The 21,613-nt window shown below is 34.2% G+C and overlaps 3 protein-coding genes across 5 annotated transcripts; all 3 read left to right on the forward strand.

Annotated features, from left to right (window-relative positions):
• Positions 1–532: 532 nt before the first annotated feature.
• Positions 533–4,654, forward strand: LOC105954093 (GDT1-like protein 4). 3 transcript variants are annotated; one of them, XM_088826363.1, is made up of 13 exons: positions 663–863; positions 952–1,020; positions 2,690–2,749; positions 2,849–2,896; positions 3,107–3,192; positions 3,326–3,362; positions 3,455–3,502; positions 3,593–3,661; positions 3,754–3,798; positions 3,892–3,953; positions 4,095–4,167; positions 4,274–4,376; positions 4,459–4,654. In XM_088826363.1, the coding sequence occupies exons 1-12, from the start codon at positions 843–845 to the stop codon at positions 4,337–4,339; spliced, it is 684 nt and encodes a 227-aa protein (XP_088682489.1). In that variant the 5' UTR covers positions 663–842; the 3' UTR covers positions 4,340–4,376; positions 4,459–4,654. The 3 variants fall into 3 exon arrangements, with proteins under 3 accessions (XP_088682488.1, XP_088682489.1, XP_088682490.1); XM_088826364.1 differs by having other exon boundaries at positions 4,274–4,351; XM_088826362.1 differs by having other exon boundaries at positions 533–863; positions 4,274–4,654.
• Positions 4,655–5,787: 1,133 nt separating this feature from the next.
• Positions 5,788–7,971, forward strand: LOC148766571 (pH-response regulator protein palA/RIM20-like). Its single transcript, XM_088826726.1, has 6 exons — positions 5,788–5,926; positions 6,015–6,137; positions 6,213–6,477; positions 6,580–6,740; positions 6,836–6,988; positions 7,512–7,971. The coding sequence occupies exons 1-6, from the start codon at positions 5,873–5,875 to the stop codon at positions 7,866–7,868; spliced, it is 1,113 nt and encodes a 370-aa protein (XP_088682852.1). The 5' UTR covers positions 5,788–5,872; the 3' UTR covers positions 7,869–7,971.
• Positions 7,972–9,415: 1,444 nt separating this feature from the next.
• Positions 9,416–12,522, forward strand: LOC105965604 (Metallo-hydrolase/oxidoreductase superfamily protein). Its single transcript, XM_088826463.1, has 8 exons — positions 9,416–9,696; positions 9,899–9,995; positions 10,098–10,223; positions 10,305–10,463; positions 11,522–11,640; positions 11,748–11,939; positions 12,041–12,131; positions 12,286–12,522. Exons 1-8 carry the CDS (start codon positions 9,536–9,538, stop codon positions 12,382–12,384), a joined length of 1,044 nt encoding a protein of 347 aa, XP_088682589.1. The 5' UTR covers positions 9,416–9,535; the 3' UTR covers positions 12,385–12,522.
• The last annotated feature ends 9,091 nt before the right edge of the window (positions 12,523–21,613 follow it).

The following is a 21,613-nucleotide window of genomic DNA, read 5'->3' on the forward strand; positions in this document are numbered from 1 at the left end:
GTATAGTTTATTACAAAATAATCGCAAGAATAGAATATGTCATCCAATAAACAAAAGATTCTGCTAAAGTTAACTAAACTATACAACGAAAAACTATATTGAGATAAATTGTAGAGTTGAAGGATGATAATGAGACATTTGGGACATGAGGGACTAAAGTGAGACTAAATACTAAGATAAATGACTATTAATATAGAAATTGTGTCCGAAGCATGATATCGAACAAAATTAGAAACATAGGGACTAATTTGATTTGGCTACAAACGTTAGAGATGAAAATGAATTTTACACCATATAGACCGATTTCGGTCAATTCCAGGCCGAGTTTAGGTATGTTATTTCTGCGAATGACTATTAGTGTTTAAGTGTAAAAAGAAAAATGAAAGTGATATACCACCAAATAAAAGGAAATTATTCGCTCAATTATTTGTTTTGCACATTTTGCACTATCAAGTAATTAACTAAATTTTCCTAAAAAAATATTAAATAATTCTTCTTTTGTATATATATAAAAAAAAAAAGAATTATTTGCAGTCTACTTAATTTTCCCCTTTAATTTGCAATCACACACAGCCTCCGCCGTCGGACTGAAAAGTCTTGAAGGCAACTCTCTCTCTCTCTCTCTCTCTATATAAAGATTTCGTACAGCACTACAAAGATTCGAGTCAGACTCCCAAAACTGACTCAGACCTCACGACTCACTAACCCCACCTATATAGTTACATATTACTATATATATATTTTATTCATTTACACATCCAAGCAGAAAAGAAGCTCTTTGATTTCTCCCAAAATCTGGGTTCCTTTTTTCCTTTGCTCCACCTCCATTTATTCACAGAAGAATGGGTCTATCAATTGTTCAAGTAATATTTCAACTTTTCTCTGTTTACACATATAATTTTAATTTTAATTTTATTGATTGTTGATTTCTTCGTTCTGTCAATCCAACAGGGGTTTACTAAGTCATTGGCAATGACGGTATTATCAGAGATCGGAGATAAGACCTTTTTCGCAGCTGCCGTAAGTATATATATACATATATATATATATGTATGTATGTATGTATGTATGTATACATTTTTTGTTCAATTACTCTTTTCATTGTCCTGCTACTCTTGATTGTTATGTGTGTTTGAGTATTCTACTTTTTAATTTTTTGAAATTTTTGATCGAGTGCTCTGTGTATAACAAGAATAAATTGATTGCTAAATTCATTTTTGTTTCTACAATGCTAATGTTATATGTTAATGCCCACTGGTTTTAGATGCATGAGTTCTTCTTCATCAAAGATTTTATGTAGTAAATTGTTTTTGTTTTGCTTGAATTAATTGACTTCCATGTAAATAAATAAAATAAATAATAATTGGGAATTAGTTTTAATCGCACAATTTCGATTATGTTTGAAATTATAGAGAAGTGTTACTACGTTGGCTCTTTATTTTGGAATTATATTAGTGAAATAGGTATGGTTTTGATGAATTATATGCAAGATACTGTCTTGTTCTTGTTGCAATTGAATGGTTCGACGTGTATCGCATTTAATCTTTAAGCCATGCTGCTGTTTATTTTATTGCGAATAGAGAATATATTAGTTAGATAATTCACACTGAGAAATGGAATAAAAAAGAAAGTATGCTGAATGGGATGCCGATTCTTGCTTTATGCACATTTCTCTTAAATAACTACAGTCTCGTTTTACACTTTTTATGGGGAATAAATTCCTCTTCATTTAACTTGATTTTATCGCACTTTATAATCTGATATTCTTTGATGCCAATCAGTTGTACATATGAAGCTTTACGGCTGTACCCTGTATATCACGCATACTTGCTAACCGAAAATAATACAATATGCTCAGTGAGTTGTAGTTGAGTTTTTTTTCTTCGTTTTTTTTTATCTTAACCCAGTCATGTTAGTTTTTATTGAACATGGAAGATGAACTATGAATCGGTTTTAATGGATAAACGAGTTGGAATGGATAAACAAACCCTTTTAATTGATCTCTTCGGAAGAGAAAAGAGCTGTTGAAATCTAATCTATTTAATTCTTCTTTGGGATATAAAGAGACATAAAGTACTGGATCCCAATTGTAGTTAGTGTTTATGTTTGCAATATTTGTGCCCAAGTCCTTGAACAACTTTATTGTTTCTCTTTTTGGCGTATCAAATTAATGGCAAAACGATGAATAAACTTTTGGGGATCGATCTTATTGCTTTAATTGGATCTCTTAGAAAAAGATTGTCTTATTTTATTTTCAGGGTAAACTTCAAATGATCAGAATCATTTGTAGAGACGAAGATTGAGTCTATTTTTACAAGGGTATCTAAAAAACAAGCCCAAGCTTAAATTAACGTTTCTGCATCAGCTTGAGTAGAACTACGAGCTACTTTCTCGTGTTAATTGGCATATTCCAAGTGCTGGCATATTCTGTTATTGTGTTTAAAACTCTGTTTCTTACGTCCCGGTTGTTGGATCTTCATAGCATGATACTTATAACTTATTTCGTAGAATAGGAGTAACGAATTTCACTCCTTAAACTCCTTGTCATTCTAATTGAAATTAAGATCAATATTTCCTCCACTTTAAAGCAACTGAGTCAGCTTCGATTAAGTATTGACCCTGCCTTCGATTTATGCTTTTAAAAAAGTAAAAAATGAAAGATATACTGACAATATTCTGGTCGTTTCAGATATTGGCAATGCGCTATCCCAGAAGGTACGTGCTGTCAGGTTGCCTTGGCGCTTTGATAGTAAGACTTACTTTTTTCTCTTTAACTGTTTATGTTTTCGTGACTTTTCGAGGCCGTAAAATAGACAGCAATTTAATTTTTTATTTTCTTTTTTAATAGGTCATGACCATACTGTCAGCTGTTGTTGGCTGGGCCGCTCCAAATCTGGTAAGTGGATGTAAAGTGATATAATTGCTAAAGAAATATACTATGCTGAGTCATGCATGTATATGATACCAATGATAAAATTATGTATCTCGTTATTTTCGGGTAGGATGTTAACCATTCGTTATGCATATAAAACGTATTGTTTTACGACTCTGTAAACTTGTTTTTATGGTAAGAGTTATAAATATATTTCATGTTTTACGTATGCAGATCCCCCGCAAGTGGACTCATCACATTACTACAGTATTGTTTCTGGGATTTGGTTTGTGGTCTTTGTGGGATGCATTTAATGACGGGTAGAACTTTTTTTACATCCCTTATGATTGACAGATAAACAATCTTTGAACTAATTCCGTCGACAGAAAATCATTTGTTTAACTAAATCCTTTACAAGTGTAATTGTGTTAATATTCTGACTATACGTGACAGGGAGGCTGAAGACTTCGCTGAAGTCGAAAAAGAACTGGTTAGTCTTAATTGTCGATTGTGTTTTGCGACTTGGGTTGAATACTTGAATTGAATTAGAAAGTTCACTGATTTCGTGTTGTTATTGGGTAGAATGCTGATATAAAGTCTAATGGAGGAGAAACCAAAGAGAGTAAAAAGGTAAGACGCATTAATGACCCCGTTTACTGTTGTACAGTGGAACGACTTGATATATATATTATATATATAATATATTTTGTGCTGGTCCAGGATAAAGACGACCTGAAAAAGCAGAATCGGCCTTTTCTTACTCAATTCTTCTCTCCGATCTTCTTGAAGGTATTGGTTCTATTTTTTTTTTATTTTTTTTATCAAGCAACAACCGCCTTATTATTTACACACCGAACAATCTACATTTGCCATTTCTGTAGGCTTTTTCTATTACTTTCTTCGGGGAATGGGGCGATAAAAGTCAGGTAAGCCAAAGTGCTGGTTACTTTTGTCAGTCCCGATAGTAGTGTTTTTTTCTCTCTTCTCATTTAACAATATAAATATGACCATTTTTTCAGCTTGCCACAATAGGTTTGGCTGCAGATGAGAATCCTCTGGGTGTTGTTCTTGGTGGAATCCTGTAAGTCCATATTATATGATTTACGTTTTACGCTTATAAAATTAAAATTTCTCACTGATCGTGTTTTACTTAATTAGAATATGCACCATTTCACTAAATTTTACTAAAACGAGATCTTGTAAAATTTTCTTTTGGGGGCAGAGGACAAGCCTTGTGCACCACGGCTGCTGTCCTGGGAGGCAAGACTTTGGCAACTCAAATATCTGAGAAAATTGTAAGCTTGTGCGATCGTATTTGTTTTTTGTTTTTTTCATAAACAGGGAAAAAAAGAAAACGACACCTAATCGACTCGAAAAAAATGAAATTTGAACGCGATGCAGGTTGCACTATCTGGAGGAGTTCTCTTCATTGTTTTCGGGATTCAATCGTTTCTTTCAACAGTTTGATTTATGACGATGGCTTTAAAAAAATACCAAGGGATAAGTATGAGCCTGCTTTATTCTTCTTATTTTCTCTACTTTAATGATGCTAAAAGAGAAAGATGGTATTGAATTTTTTCATGCAGGCATGTTGTTACAGACTTGCAGAAATTGAAGATTTATTTAGAAATTGGTAGGAAATTATTGTGTAGCCAAATTGAGAGGGGGCATGGAAATTATGACTTGAATAAATTCAGGGAGACAAAATAATTGTGCTTCCAATTATTATAATACATGATAAATGATGGTTCCACTTTTTTGTAGTGTTAGTTTTTCATCTAATTGGGCTACTTGTTTATCATTTCTAACTTCAATTTCCTTTTATCTTTTTATTGGAATGGCATATTTTACTTTTATTATGAATTAGTATATCAGCCTTTTGATGCACGGGAGTCGAATTCAAGAATAAAATGTCATTCAATAAAATACGATTAAAAAAATTATAATATAAGTTATATATAGTTTAAGATATTGGGGAAAAACAACATCGGACCAACTTCATTCAATAGTCGTTCAAAATAAATAATTAACGTAATTCGTTTGAGGCGTATCGTACACTCCGAGTAGTGAACCTGCAAAATTTCCGTGAAGATAGATTCGATTCGTGTGAAGGGGCCATGAATATACCTGCAAAATGAATTTTCCTGCAAATTTCAAATGAAATAATTTGAAATAACTTCCTATAATATAGATTACTAATCCACTTTAATTATCCAAAAAATTAATTAAAAAGTGAGAGGTATGAATTTAAAAAAAAATTATAAAATTAATTCATCCAAAAAAATGTTGTTTTAGAATTGATATCAATTCCTTGAAATTTCAAATTTAATATATAAAAAAATGAAATGAAAAAAAGTCCTTGTCCCCTTGAACAATTGAGTGGGTATTTATTATCCCAACTAAAATCCAAACCCATAAATAAAAGAAAATATTTTTAAAGAACAATTTTTTTATTTTTTATTTTTATTTTTTAAGAAACCTTAAATAAAAAAATATGAATGCCATACATAGTTTACTAGGCTGACTTGGATCGGAATATACAACGTTAGCAGCACACACTTCTGAATTAAAAACCTATTTCGGAAAACTCCCAGAATGTTTATACATTAATTTTTAATAAATTTTTTTTCATAAGAAAATTGAGGTATATTATTCACTCGGTATTTATATTATATATATAAATAAATAAATAAATGGTCTCTTGACAAAGAAAAAGTCCTTGAAATTCTTACAATTATTAATTATCATCACATTCCTGGAGGTTTCAGCTCAATCTTCCATCCAGTTTCATTGTTTCAACTACATTTGCAAACACCCATAAATAATAATATATATATATATATATATATATATATATATATATATATATATATATATATAAGAGCTCATTTAATTAATTTGCTAAAAAAATATTTTCTGTGGGCTTTTGGAAATAAATTTGGGTTTATTTGGATTTAAAAGAATTTTGGTGGGGCTTTTTTGTCTTTTTTGAATGTTACAATGTGTACGATGATGATATATTGTCCTAATCTTACCAAGTTGAAAACAAAGCCGGTAAGTTTTATTTTATTTTATCTTTTTTCATTCACATCTTGTCGTTTTTCATTATATGATGGAATTATGAAATGTTTTAAATTGCCAGATTGTGTATCAAAAAGTAATTTCGTCTAAAGATTCACCGACGCGCGAATATCTAACAGAGCTGAGTACCAAACGTAAAGCAATCGTCGATTCTGTCGATGAGAACACTTCAAATAGTGAACAGGTAAAATAAATACCGGTGAAAATATTTCAAAAATGAAAATAAAATAAAATAATTTGTGTTGTTTAATTTAATTAGGACATTCAGAAATTGGAAGATTACTTGCCTTTATTGGAGAACCTAGTACATCACCTAAATGTAAGAGCCAAGAATCGGACAATGCTGAGCTGGATTTCGGACCTTAAAATACGATGGAGCAGTGTACTTACTTCGTCGTCTATGTTTAATCTCGGTGGTCCAAAGTTATATCAGGTTAACGATATAAACTTCGAGCTCGGAATGAGCCTTTTTCTTTACGGTGCACTTCTTCGTGACCGGGCTTTTAAAGTTTTATTATCATCAGGCAAGCATAAAATTTATTTTCCATTGATTTTAAATAATACGTAAAAAGAAAAAGGTAATGAACATCGTAATTAATTTATTTATGTTTGTCTTAATTATACAGATCTTGTTCAATCAGCTGCACTTTTGAGAAAAGCAGCCGGCGTGTACAGCTATTTATCTCGGGAAATTCTTATTTATTTAACTCCGGCCGAAGATAGGACCCCCGAAGCTACTCCTCACATTTCTTCGGTTTTGAGGCTCATTTGTTTGGCAGAGGCACAGGTATGTAACACATAAATATATTTATTTATTTATAAATAGTACTTGTGGTTTTTGTAATTGAATATTTTCTTGATTCATTACGAAACAAACTTCAGGCTGTAACTGCGAGAAAGGCTGCGGAAAACGGTAAAAGCGACGGACTTTTAGCGAAACTACATTGTGGCGTTACGGAGTTTCTTGCTGAAGCTGTGGATTTATTATTGCAAGTAACGACTAAAGAATGCAAGGATATCTCGTCTCGCCTTATGGTAATCTCGGGACTACCATCATTAGTTACTGCGTTTGTTTCATAAATATATATATATATCTGTCGTTTAAGGTTTTTACACGCATATGAAGAAAATTATTAAATATGGTTGAATATTATGGAACGTGCATAAAAACGAACACATAACCTTCACAATTCAGTGAGGTGATAAGAGAAAGTTAATGCTTGATATAGTTGAATCAGTTTAAGAATGTTTGCAACACCTGCTTTTGCTTCTGCTTTTAGAAAAATAAGCAGCTTTAAGCTATAATTTGATAAACATTCTTGGCTCTACTTTTCTATTTTAAAAGCACTTATGTAATTAACTCAAAAGACATGTGATGACATATTCACCCTCATTTTCCTTATCAAAATTCCAATTAGTAGGACAATTTAGATATTTGACTAAAATAAGCTAAAAGTTAAAGTTTATTTGCAAACGTCCCCAACTTTTAGAACTAAACACTTCTTTGTCTGATTTCTTTACCTTAAAAAACTCGTTAATATATTTGTGGTGTTTGAAGGACTATATATTGAGCTGCAAGACACTGCATGAGCTGAAGTGTTACAAGTATATTGTCGAAGGCCTTGACAAAAACGACGATAAAGTTGTTGGCATTGCAGTTGGCGTTCTTCGTCGGGGGCTATTAAACGCAAAGAAAAGCATGCCAAAGGAAGATTCGTTGAGATTACTTCTTAAGCAAGAAATAATCGACGACTTAACTGCTCTGCTAGGGAGATACGAGCGTCAGAATGAGTTCTTGTGGCATGGGAAGCTCCCTTGCGACACTGAACTTCCTTCGCCCGAATCCGTAAGAATTGTTAGCATCATTCCTTATCAACCTCAAAAATCGGCAAAAAAACTTTTCTTCAAAATGTAACTATTGTGCAAAAATATGTACAGTAAGCTATTTTTATTTTCTGGCAATAAAGAAAAACACGGGGGTACGATTTTATTCTACATTTCACTAGAATTCATCGGTATTAAGAGATTTTCTGGCATTTTTTCTCGTGCGATTTTTCATGATTATTCCGATTCTTTTTGGGATATTTCAGGGATTGGTTGGTTCTGTAATTTGTTTGGTAATTGATTGATATTATTTTTAATTAAAACCTTTGTGTCCTTAACATGAATTGTCATGGATCAAAATTTGAGGTTGCATATATATATATATATATATATATATATATATATATATATATATATATATATATGGCTAGAGTTTCATTTGAATTTGGAGTTGCTATCCAAATTCAACAATTCAAACAAACAAATAATGATTACATAGCTAAGGAAATTCCAAGGACAATTCAAATACACAAGTACTTTCGTTATATTATTTTAATGACTAGCTACATATTAAGGTTTTGTTTGGTTGCATTAACCGACGAATGTTGAATGTTGAATCCATATCTGAGTGGTGAAGAATCATATATGAATCTGAATGTTCAACAATTAAGTATGTTCGATAACTGAATATTAATAATGTTTGAATAGTATTATTTTTATGTTATAATGTTAAGAATTGTTGGACAAACACATTATTATTAATTGAATTGTGGACAATGTATGTATAAATATCCACTTTATTAGTAAAATATATAAAAAATGTGCATAAACACATTTTATGTATTAAATCCCATGTTATTAAAGTAAATATTATATATTCAAAATACGAAAATAGAAAAGCAACATTTCGATAGCTACAAGCAGGGACGTTATAAGAAATTGGGGCCCTTAGCGAGTTTTAAGATTTGTAAAAATCGGTCCATATTTGTATTGTATAATGTACACATTAATTCATTCTAACGAGCACGAATGAACACGGATTTTTTCATTAGGAGTTAAGATTTTGGAGAAAATATGACTAAAATATTGACGAAGTTAAGGTAAATCACTGTTTACGGAATTCAGGGAACAACCGAATAGTCATAAAAATATTATTGAACAAACGAATATATTGTAACACTAATTTAAATATAATAAAATTAAATATATAGTATATTTCAACTTGCCGAAACTCTTCGAATTTAGAGAAGCCAGTGTATATAATTAAAAAATGCAAAGATTGTTGTAAAAAAAAGTTTAAAATCTTGAAATAGAAGATTGGAGGAAAAAGAAAAAAAAAATGTAACTAATTCAGTTGGAACACACGAAGTAAGGAATATTTTATTTATTTTATAATGGATACGGTGAAAAACAATTCAAATGCGTCACATATTGAATACACTCACTATTTTGGAATGAACGGCTAAGAAGTTGCAGGACTCATTCAGATGTTGTCACAAAAACGCATAGTAATCAGTGTACTTAATGAACCAGCAAAAATGCCATTAAGAAGTTAATTAAGAGTGATCAAAGATTCTAAAATTTAGTTCAAATTAAAGCTATTAATTGAAACTATTTCACCAAAATGCGACTTATATAAAAAGAAAAAAGAAAAAAACAAAGAAGGGGAACGTGGAACATATATATGCATTGGTTTGGTTCCCAAATATTCTGATATAAAAAGCCCAATTTCAGCCCAAAAGAGCAGGAAGCAAAAGTATGGCCACTCCAATCAATTCTTCCCACCATTTCACCTACTGCAACAACAATCGCTGCAGTAGAAAACCCCTTTCCCGATTCGTAACCGCCACTTTCACCTCTCCTCAACAATCACCATTTTCTCGCCTTAATTCTAATCCACTGAAGCTCTCAACACCCAGGTCAGGTTTCTCTCTCTCTCTCTCTCTCTCTCTCTCTCTCTCTCTCTCTCTCTCTCTCTCTCTCTCTCTCTCTCTCTCTCTCTCTCTCTCTCTCTCTCTCTCACGTTTCTGGATTCGTCTCACTTTTTAGCTGTAAAAATTCGTGTTTCAATGGCGTCTGGTGATTACAATTGCGCTTAATTTGGGTTTATTTATCTTACAGGTTAAATAAAAAAGTGTTTACTGCTGTATCCGAAGAAAAAGTAGTGGAGTCTAGTGTTTCTGGTGCCGATGATGTGTTCAAGCTCACTTATTTGGAGGTTTAGGGTTTCTATTATCTTCAATCTGGTTAATTTTCTTTCCTTTTTTAGAAAAAAAAATTATTTATTGATTTTAATTTATTTTTAAATTTTGTGGATCAGGGGAATAGTTGGTTATGGCAAATCGGAGGGGCGAATATATTGGTCGATCCAATCTTGGTTGGGAATCTAGACTTTGGAATTCCTTGGCTGTATGATGCTGCAAAGAGGTTTTTGAAAAATTTCAAGGTATTATTTTTGTTTACATTATAGTCCTAATTAAATATATATCTCTTTTTTTAAATTTGTTTGTGGTGTAAATTAGTGCAGCTTGATAATCTTCCTGAAATCGACTGCTTACTGATTACGCAAAGCCTCGACGACCATTGTCACCTGAAGACGTTGAAGCCGCTTTCTCAAAAGTTGCCGAATCTCAGAGTTATTTCGACTCCTAATGCTAAATCGCTTTTGGATCCTCTGTTCAACAATGTGAGTTAAGTTGTTTAAAGTTACTTGGTGGAATATTTAGTTGATGCGTTCGATTTGGTGATAAATTTGGTATATTAAGAGATAGAATAGAAGTGAATAAATCACCTGGAATACTGCGTTTGGATGAAACGATTTGAGCGGATCATTTCAAATAAGTGATAACAAATCCATTGAGCTTGACAGCTTGCTTGGATTGATTCGTCTGACAATGGATTTCAAATCTTTAGCTCTCGTTTTTAAGTTACTATTTGAGCCGTTGTGGTGAATTTCAAATCCATCTTATTTGGAGTCATTTTGAATTATTCCCTAAGTTCTTTCCGCAAATTAAAATACTTCAATCTAAATGCACTCTTGGAAAATAAATATCCCGAGATCAATGTCTAATTATGAGAAGAATATACAGAAAGATGTAGTTACATAAGTAGCCCTATAAGCAAACGGTATAATATTATTATTCCCATACTAACTCTAACAAGTGGTAACGCTCTTCTGGATTGAAAATTAGGACACTAAAGATTCTGGATTTAAAATTAGGACACTTAAGATTCGTATTATTGCATATGTTATTGTTAGAAAGCCATACAGGTCGCATGTCAAAGTATGTATAAAAAAATAAAAACGAAGCCGAGGAGAGAGTATTGTGTGGGCAGAAATCTTAGGACATATTTGCCAGAATACTTTTTTAGGTTTACCTAGAAAAAGAAGAACAGCTTAATCGAATAAGTGTTTTAACTTGAAGTAACAGAGCAGAAAAGCATTATAGAGAAGTTTGGCTGCATGATATTCACAATCTTTTTTTCGTTTCTTTAATTTTATCATATTGGAATTCTGTTTTAATCATGTTTGTGTACAGTTGAGTTCCCACTAAATGGCAACGTGATTAGTACAATATCGATTATGGGAACATCAATAATGTCTATGCATGCCACGGTTAAAGTTACTAAAAGTAATAAAAAAAAAAAAAAAAAAAAAGGCAGTCCTGCATTTTGAGGAAATTAAATTCTGTTAAATAGTATTTCAGTACAGAGCACTCAACATTTTTTATTACAAAATCTTAGGTTACATATCTAGAACCGGGTCAAAGCTCGGATATCCAAGTCAGCAACGGTACTTTAGTTAACGTTCGAGCTACTCCAGGCCCAGTTTTAGGTCCACCGTGGCAACGTCCGGAGAACGGGTATATTCTATACTAATACCGTTATATTTCATAATGGTAGAGACTCCCGTTTTTTCAAATTATTATTGCATTTCACGTTTATTTTATTTTTAAACCTCTTGCTCCAGTTATATTGTCACCTCTCCTAACCGCCAGCTGTCACTATACTACGAACCCCACTGTGTGTACGATGAGAATTTATTGGAGAAAGAAAAGGCCGACATAGTTATCACGCCTGTTATAAAGCAACTCCTTCCAGGTTTCACTTTGGTATCTGGGCAGGATGATGCAGTTCGACTAGCTAAGTTGCTGCAAGCCAAGTATGTCACACTATCCGATTTTAATTTTATTTTTTTATTTTTTTTCGAAATATGTTATCTTGCCAAATATAAATCTTTGTTTTCTTTGTTTTTTTTTTAAGGTTTGTTGTGCCAATGAGAAACGGGGAACTTGACGGCAAAGGGCTTCTTTCTGTTATTGTTAAGGCCGAAGGGACCATGGAATATTTCAAGGTACAAATCAGTATATTTTGTTGATTTTTTAGCATGAGAAGTGTTCTTCAGCATTGTCGTTACGGTTATACATCGATTTAAAAATTTAAAATAAAAAAAATAATTGGCTAATCTGTGGTGCCTATAATATATTAGTCCCGTCTTTCTTGTGTAGGAAATGTTATCGAAAGAAGTACCAGATTCTAAAATTCTAGAGGCTACGCCTGGAGTACCGCTCGAAGTTCCTCCACCTGCGGATCACAACAGTTCGTAATGCACAAAACCTTGAAGTAATTACTAAAAATTATATTCTTTATATACATGTATATTGTATACATATACTACGACATATAAAGAATGAGTGTGATCAATTCGGACGTATTATAGAAATTATCGCTGAAACAGATAAAAACGCAATTGTCGAAGCACAAGCATCAACGCGTGCTTCATTTTTTTAAAGCCCAAACTGCATTATTATCTTCAACAAGAAAATAAAATGAATAGATGGGATCCAATTGGTGATATTAGAGGGAAAATAAAAAATATGACACAAGATAGTGAGATGATCTTAGGCAATTACTACATCGTAAGTCTCGGTCATGTGTACTAGGTAAATTTATTATTGTTCAATACTATACGAAATATGTAAACCGTAATAAGTAAGTCATGTGCAACCAGATCGACCTAAAAAGTGTTTGCAAGAAGAATCGAGCTGGAACAGTTAGATATCACGTTATGCTACTCTACCAACTAGACGACTCTACTTCGAGATAATGTCGATTATTCTTTAATTTCATCAATAGTAGGAATATATACAGAAAAAAACTAAGAAGTTGGAGCCAATTAGAATGTCGACATAATGAATAATCTTATTTAAAAACAATTAAAAAGGTGGATGTACAATATTATAAGATATGCATAGTACAATAATTAGATCCTTTTCTGCATATAAAAAACGTTGACTTCCATAGATGTGAGTACTAATTCAAGTGGAGTTAGGTCAAAAGTCAAAACTAATTTTAATTAGTAGTTTGAGAAATGTGTCAAGAATGGATTTTGCTTCCTTAGAAGACATCCTTAAAATGGAATTTTTTTTCATTGGTCTCTTTTTTTTTTTTTTTTTTTTTTTAATTTTAATTAGTTATTTGTACTTTAGATAACTGCAAGAGACATTTGGCCTAAGTTGTACATTAAGGGTCACTTTTGTTCCCCACCCCCTCCATGGCTTTTATCGTTTTAATAATATCCACATTTATTTTATTGTTAGCTAGGGATATAATTAAATAATTAAGATAATATATAGTCCTTCATGGCTAATATCATTTGCTTAAACTAATCCTTGAATTAGGAATACTATCATTTTTTTCCCGTTCGATGCACGAGATATTATTTCAAAAGTCAAAAAAAATATTATTCATATTTTATATAACATTAGTTTTTTTTAAATCTTACATGTTAAGATATATAATCCAAATATATAGATTAAGAATAATTATTAGAGAAAAATTAGTTAGAAAATTAGTAGAGAAAAAATATTAAAAATAAATCATTACAGATGTAGCATTAGGGTAGGATTCTTCACGATTTAGTTTCAATTTTGATAATTGTTAAAAATTATAGTTAGAAATTAGTAGATAAAAATATTAAAAATAAGTAATTACAAAAATACCATTAGAGTTTTTTTAGGGTTGCCCAACGTTTCTTTCTTTTATATATAAAATGTCGAAAAGCAGCATGACAATTTGATTATTTCATACTTTTTTTTTTCTTTTCCAACCGGGTCCAAAGTAAAACCAGTGGGTCTATGGAGTAGTACATTGCAAGAGAAGAAATTCATCAAACATTCATTTAAAAAAATTAAAAAAAAAAAAAAAAAGAAAAAAAAGAAAAAAAAAGGCTACATAAAATTCAGTAGGGGCTTCACAAGAAAATTTCAAGATCTTGATACTTCCGCCACAATCGAATGTCGTGAACACTTATGTGTGCTGAATGCACGAGTTTACGTATTTTCTGACACTAATTGATTTTAGAACAACTGATAGTCTGTGAGGTTCTACAAACAACTAATGCAGGCATATGCGACCATATTATATATCAAACCGCTAATTAATTGATTAATTAGACACTAATTAATGGCCCCTAAAGGAAGGCAATATTCTGGTGAGATCGGAAATTGTATCTTCTCTTACCTAGGACCTAGAAGATAATATAAAGAAAAGAATATACTTAACCAAACATTATTAATTAAGCAATTCGCCAATAGTTTATATCCATTAACAAGCTAGCCCCACTAATTATGATTAATTAAACAAATGATGGAAAAGGAATATTCTTAGACTAGAGCCGTTGATTCTTACATTACACAGTCGTCAAAGTGGGCTTTAGTTTTTCGTCCACCAAAGAGGCAATCAAACAAAACTAGTGTTGGTCTTTTTACGTTAGTATGTATCAAATAATTATGGCTTTTATTTCTTTTTTATGTATTATTATTATTATATATTTTTTTTAATTTGTTGTTTTTTTATAGTGGTAGCTGCCATGTTTTAGGTTTACGTGATGGGAATTCAATATTTTTTTTGTGATCAAAAGAAGAAGAAGATAATTCCGCATATTCGCGAGTGTGTTATAAACTACAATAAATCAATAATTTACGTTATATCAACTAAAGTCGTAGTTCATTAAATGTAACATAACAATCTATTACGTTCTCTTATAATGTTATAAACACGGGTTATTTTGCAATCGTTCAGTTGCACATAATCACACGGATCTATCAAACTCCAGATCATCTCTATCTCTCTCTCTCTCTCTCTCTCTATATATATATATATATATATATATATTATTGGAGATATTAATATTAAATGATACATTTCACTAATAGCTTAAGCTTTTGGTTGAGATGGTCAGAGTCAAGCCAAATAAAAGATCATGAGTTCGAATCCCACCGCCACCCATTTTAAATATTTCAAGTGCAAGACTTAAAATATAATTCGGTCTATGCAAGATGGTGAAATACATATGGTTTCGACCCATAAATGTAATAAATACATACATATATGGGTGTTTGTATTTCTATATGTGCATTGATTATATAAGATCAACCAGCATATTTCACAAAGTTCAACATCTACAAAATCGTCAAAAATGAGCTATTAAAAGGTTTCCTAGATACAATAAATTCATCGTTCACAAATTCCAACTGTCCTTTTGCTTATGTATCTAAGGGCAACTCCAGCGGGGGCCCTAAATGAGGCCCCAAATGGACCAACTGCCAATTTGATGGCTCAACATAGCAAAATCGAATTCCAACGGTGCCATCAACCAAGGCCCTATTTTGGGATCTCCTTCAGCTGGACCCCAAATATGGGGTCAAAATAATGGGGAATCAAAATTTGGAGGGAGAAAAAAAAACAGAGGGCGAGGGTGGGAGAGTGCAGAGAAGAAGAAAAATGGGGAGGTGGGTTGTTTTGTGTGTGGCAGGTGGGTAGATGGGAGATTAGGTATTAATATCAGGGTTCAATTCGGATTAGCCATTAAAGTATTTGTTTAATTCTTATTTAATTATTTAATGAATTAATTATAAACATTTATATATATATATATATATATATATATATATATATATATATATATATATATATATATATATATAAAATATGTTAATTGAATTGAGGAAAAATTGATGTGTATTCTTCTCCATAGGAGGCACTATTTATACACATAGAGAGAAAGCTATACAAGGAAATTACTAATTACAATGAAATCAAATCTCCTAACTTATGTAAAGTATATCAAATCAAATCCCTAACTTATTTCCTAAGAATATACATTAACAGCCCCCCTCAACCTCAAGGAGGGTGACAAACCAACTTGAGGTTGTAGACCAAATCACGATGACGTCCCTTAGGATGAGGCTTTGTGAAGATATCTGCAAGTTGATCTTTGGAAGAAACTGAGAAGAGCTTGAGAATACCTCGAGTAATGTGTGAACGGATAAAATGGCAGTCTATCTCAATGTGTTTAGTCCGTTCATGAAAGACATCATTGTGACTAATATGGATAGCACTTTGATTGTCACAATGAAGAGGAATGGGAGAGGATGTTGATACTCCTAAGTCCTTGATAAGCCATCGAAGCCAAAGGAGCTCAGATGTGGTATCCGCAAGAGCACGGTATTCTGCTTCAGTGCTGGATCGGGCAACAAATGTTTGTTTCTTACTTCTCCAAGATATTAGAGATGTGCCAAGAAGAAAACAATAACCAGTAGTTGACCTGCGATCAGTGGGATCTCCAGCCCAATCACTATCGGAGAATGCTCGAAGTACTAGAGGTGACTCAGTAGAGTAGAAAAGACCATGAAAAAGAGTACCCTTTAGATATCGAAGGATGCGTAGAACAGCAGCATAGTGAAGCGATCTTGGAGCAGATAGATATTGACTCACTTGATGAACCGCATATGAGATATCAGGACGAGTGACAGTAAGATAGACTAGACTGCCCACCAAACGCCTGTAAAGTGACGGATTCGACAACAGTGTCCCCCATGCGGGAGTCAAGTGAGTATTGAGTTCAACGGGAGTATCAATGATCTTACTATCAGTGAGGCCGGCTTGAGATAAGAGGTCAGATGCATATTTGGCCTGAGTAATGTAAAGACCATCTTTAGAGTGAGTAATCTCAAGTCCCAAGAAGTAGCTGAGGTGACCAAGATCTTTCATTTCAAACTGTTGACTCAGAAAATCCTTCAATTCTTGAATTCCACTAGGATCATCACCAGTTATGATCATATCATCCACATATAAGAGGAGGAAGATGGAGCCTTTGTCAGTACGACGGAGAAATAAGGCAGAATCATAACAACTGGCAGAGTAACCCAAATGAGATATAGTGGAGCTGAATTTGGCAAACCAAGCTCGAGGGGCTTGTTTAAGACCGTAAAGTGCACGGCGAAGATGACAGACCTTGTCTGAATCAACAGAGAGTCCTGGCGGAGGTTGCATATAGACATCTTCAGATAGTTCTCCATTTAGAAATGCGTTTTTAACATCCATCTGAAATAGATCCCATCGACTAGCAGCGGCAACAGCCAAGAGAGCGCGAACTGAAGAGATTCGAGCAACTGGAGCAAATGTCTCCTCATAATCAATTCCATACTCTTGAGTAAAACCCTTTGCAACAAGACGAGCCTTATATCTCTCAATCGATCCATCAGAGCGAGTCTTGATCTTGTAGATCCACTTACATCCAACAACAGACTGTCCAGGAGGGAGAGTAACAAGATCCCAAGTATGGTTTTTAGATAATGCATCAAGTTCCTCTCTCATGGCATTTTGCCATAAAGGGTTGGTGGAAGCCTCATGATAGGAGTGAGGCTCGTGCAAAGTGGCAAGAGTAGTGTAACAATGATAGTCAAGTAGATGAGAAGGAATAGATCTTACCCTATTTGAATGGCGAGGTGGTGTATGGTCTGTAAGATCCTCAGGCGGAGCAGGAGCAAGGGACTCATGGTCAGAGCTGGGCAGTGCGTGTTCTACCTGTTCATTCTCCACCTGTTCATTTGGGGTTGGGCTGGAGCGAGGAATACTATTATTTTCAAACAAGTCGATAGGATAAGGAGAATCATCCGAAAATATATCTAACTCGGCTGAGGTACTCAAAGATGGACGAAAATGTGAAAGTTCAACAAAAAGACGATGTTCCCAAAAGACAACATGACGAGAGACACCAAGACGATGAGAGATAGGATCATAACACCGATAGCCCTTTTGAGTTTCTCCATAACCAAGAAAACAACAAAGGCGAGACCGAGGCTCGAGTTTGTTGTGTTCGTGTGGTTGAAGAAGGACAAAACAAGCTGTACCAAAAGAACGGAGTTGATGATAGTTTGGAGATTTCATAAAGAGGCGCTCGTATGGAGTTTCATTTTGGATAACAGGACTTGGTAAACGATTGATAGCATAAACTGCATTCAAGGCAGCTTCACCCCAGAATGGAGAGGGAATTTTCGCAGAGAGAAGGAGAGCACGAACAGTGTCAAGAATGTGACGAAGTTTTCGCTCGGCTCGACCATTTTGCTGAGAGGTCCCTGGACAACTAAGGTGGTGAACAGTGCCATAGGAATGAAGGATATTTTGAAAGGCATTTTGAGTATATTCAAGAGCATTATCAGATCGAAAAGTTTTGATGCGCTGTGAAAATTGATTTTCAACCATTTTTGCAAAATTACTATATATGGACAATAGTTCTGAGCGAGATTTCATGAGAAAGATCCAACTATAACGAGAATAATCATCAATGAAGACAACAAAATATCTCGAGCCACCAATACTAGTAACGGGGGAGGGACCCCAAACATCAGAATGAATTAAGTCAAAAATTTTATTAGAAACTGATGAACTAGTACTAAATGGTAAGGCTGGTTGTTTTCCTAACTGACACGAGGTGCAATCAAAATGTTCTTTAGACACAGAACCTAACAGACCTTTAGAAGCTAAGTGCTGAAGACGAGATGTAGGAGCATGACCAAGGCGAGAGTGCCATAGAACAAGAGAAGGTGAAGAAGATGTAGATGTAACAGCAGCAGCAACAGAGATGGGAGCAACAGGTGGAAGACGAAGGTTATTCACGAGAAACATACGCCCAATTCTAGGCCCGGTCCCAAGCTCCTGTCCCGTCCTCGGATCCTGAACAATACATCCAGAGTAATCAAAAGTAAGACGGTATCCTAGTTCAGCTAATTGTCCCACAGAAAATAGATTATAAGATAGATCAGGAATGTGAAAAACGTCGGGAACAAGAATATTGGGAGTTGAAACAGGCCCTAAGTTTTTACCATGTAAAGTGGAACCGTCTGCTATGTGAATATTTAAAGGGTGTGGAGCAGGTTCAAGTTTAGAAAACAAGGATGAATGAGGGGTCATATGGTTGCAACATGCGGAATCGAAAAGCCAAGTTTGAGACTTACCAGGCAGGACTGAGAGAGCAGTGGAAAGAGATGCATTACCAGCCATACGAATAGCCTGAGCTATTATATCTTGTAGTTCAGGTGATGTAAGATGTATAGTGGATCCAGAAGACTGAGACACAGCTGAGGTGGAAGTCATTGGCGGAGTGGACTCAGTAACAGCAACGGTGGATTTGTTTCGACGATAACATGTATCAATTGTGTGGCCCGGGCGTTTGCAATAGTTGCAAAACTTCTTGATGGATTGTCTACGCCGACTATCGAATCCGGAATGAGAAGGTTGATCTGTGTTGATAGGGGGAGCAACTGCGAGGACATTGATCTTATTCTGCACTTGAAGAGTTGCAAGACGTGTTTCTTCTCGTACCAACTCATTAACAGCTATATCAAGAGAAGGAAGCGGACTACGATTGAGAAGCTGACCTCGGACCGGTTCAAATGCTTTGTCAAGAGACATTAAAAATTCATAAAGACGAAATTCGTCTCGTACAGCAGCACAAAGTTGAGCATCTTTAGAGCACGCCCAAGTTGGTTCAGACAAATCAATTTGGTCCCATATGTAGCGGAACTGATCGTAATAATCATTGATGGATTGCCCTGGTTCTTGGCGAAGTTGGTGCAATGCAACAACCAACTGATATTTCATAGATCCATGAGAAGTTGAATATCGTGTCGCTAGCATGTCCCATGCGGATTTGGCATCGTCATAACTGCCCAATAAGTTGGAAATTGAAGGAATGGATGTATTTCTGAGCCATGTAAGAATCATATGGTTGTGGCTGTCCCACTCAATTGTACGACCAACAAAGGCAGAGTCGGCTTCATCTTTCGCTTGAACAGGAATGGTGATTGCACCAGTACAATATTGCCAAAGCATTCGACCTTTAAGAAAACTTCTCATAGCTTGAGACCATGACAAGTAATTTTTGGTTCCTTCTAGAGTACTATTGATGGGTCGAGGGAGAAAATTATCTCTTTTATCCATTTTTTTTTTTTTTTTTTTTTTAATAAAACGGACGTAAAAACTGAAATCTACACGAAAAATCGGGTAAAAATGACCCAAAAGTCAAAGTCAACAGATTACCGATGCTGATGTGGCGAGATGACTGGTGCTGACGTGGCGAGCTGACTCAGCAATGACAAAGCACCGGTGATGTCACTGCTAGAGGAGGATGATGTCAGCGATGACGTGAGGATGACGTCACATAAAGCAGCCAAAAGAGACGCGTGGGCGCGTGGGACGCGGGGCGCGTGAGGCGCGTGAAAATCTTCAGTGCCGGTACGGCGCGCGTGAGAGCGCGTGGAGGCGCGTGGCGCGTGAAAATTCTTCGGCGGCGGTACGGTGGCGCGTGAAACTGTACGCAGAACCTTCTCGGGGCGCGTGAGGGTGCGTGCGATCTCCGATGGCAGTCTGATTTTCACCGATGAGTAGATCGTTTAACGACGATCTTGGTGGTATGATCAGAATCTGAATCGGAGCAATGACGCACGCACAACAGTGGTTTTATGGTGTTTCGGCGGAAGCGAGAAACGAAGAAGATGAAAACACCACAGGGAAACCAAAAATTGCTAGAAGATCAGAGATTGGCTCTGATACCATGTTAATTGAATTGAGGAAAAATTGATGTGTATTCTTCTCCATAGGAGGCACTTTTTATACACATAGAGAGAAAGCTATACAAGGAAATTACTAATTACAATGAAATCAAATCTCCTAACTTATGTAAAGTATATCAAATCAAATCCCTAACTTATTTCCTAAGAATATACATTAACAAAATACATACATAATTATATTTATTTAATTAATTAATTTATTTGTTTTATTTATAACATAATATAGTTTTATTTAAATTTTATTTAAGTAGATAAATTTAAATAAATTTTAAAAAAGAGGCCCCAATTTGATGGTTTGCATTGGAGTAGAAAACTTTTTCAGGAACCCCAAAACACTTTAGCAAGTCCTAAATGAACGTTTGGGGCCTCTAATTTGGGGTCTTCGGTTGGAGTTGCCCTAAGTTTTAGGAAAATAATAATAATTAATATAAAGAAATAATATTAGTCAAAGAAGAAGAGGGCTAAAAAGTCAAAGATTCTGATCAATCACACATTGCGTGTAGAAAAGAAGTATAGGATACGATCTCCATTATGGAAAAGATGTTCCCTCTTTTGGAGATTTTAGCCAATTTTCTACTTTCACCACATTTAACACTATTTTCTAAGAAACTTCTTTTTGCAGGAATAGGAATACTTCAGCCCCACTATTTGGAATATCTATTCAATCGGCTATGAACGACTTACCATTTATATTATGCTACATCGGAAATACACTGCATAAATCTTTATAGTTCATATACAAATAAAAAATAAAAATCCACTGGGTGTAACATAGTGTGTGAATCCACAATTAATGTGTGTAAATCCAAGGTAAAAATCCACTCAGTATATTTTTTTTATCGGGTGTATCATAGAAAAAATAGACCTAACATTATCTTTGCTTCGGTCATTTATTCTGGAAATTATTGTACAGTTGCAT

This window comes from Erythranthe guttata, chromosome 12, assembly GCF_056151865.1.
Source record: "Erythranthe guttata isolate IM_541 chromosome 12, IM_541, whole genome shotgun sequence".
NCBI classification, from domain to species: domain Eukaryota; kingdom Viridiplantae; phylum Streptophyta; class Magnoliopsida; order Lamiales; family Phrymaceae; genus Erythranthe; species Erythranthe guttata.

Bases quoted from the DNA above. Each gene is read 5' to 3' on its own strand.
- LOC105954093 (XM_088826362.1), top strand. From the start codon at position 843: ATGGGTCTATCAATTGTTCAA. The intron at 2,897-3,106 runs GTAAGTGGATGT...TTACGTATGCAG, and splicing joins GCTGGGCCGCTCCAAATCTG to ATCCCCCGCAAGTGGACTCA. The intron at 3,954-4,094 runs GTAAGTCCATAT...TTTTGGGGGCAG, and splicing joins GTTGTTCTTGGTGGAATCCT to AGGACAAGCCTTGTGCACCA.
- LOC148766571 (XM_088826726.1), top strand. From the start codon at position 5,873: ATGTGTACGATGATGATATATTGTCCTAATCTTACCAAGTTGAAAACA. The intron at 6,138-6,212 runs GTAAAATAAATA...TAATTTAATTAG, and splicing joins ACACTTCAAATAGTGAACAG to GACATTCAGAAATTGGAAGA. The intron at 6,989-7,511 runs GTAATCTCGGGA...TGGTGTTTGAAG, and splicing joins ATATCTCGTCTCGCCTTATG to GACTATATATTGAGCTGCAA.
- LOC105965604 (XM_088826463.1), top strand. From the start codon at position 9,536: ATGGCCACTCCAATCAATTCTTCCCACCATTTCACCTACTGCAACAAC. The intron at 9,697-9,898 runs GTCAGGTTTCTC...TTTATCTTACAG, and splicing joins CTGAAGCTCTCAACACCCAG to GTTAAATAAAAAAGTGTTTA. The intron at 12,132-12,285 runs GTACAAATCAGT...TTTCTTGTGTAG, and splicing joins GGACCATGGAATATTTCAAG to GAAATGTTATCGAAAGAAGT.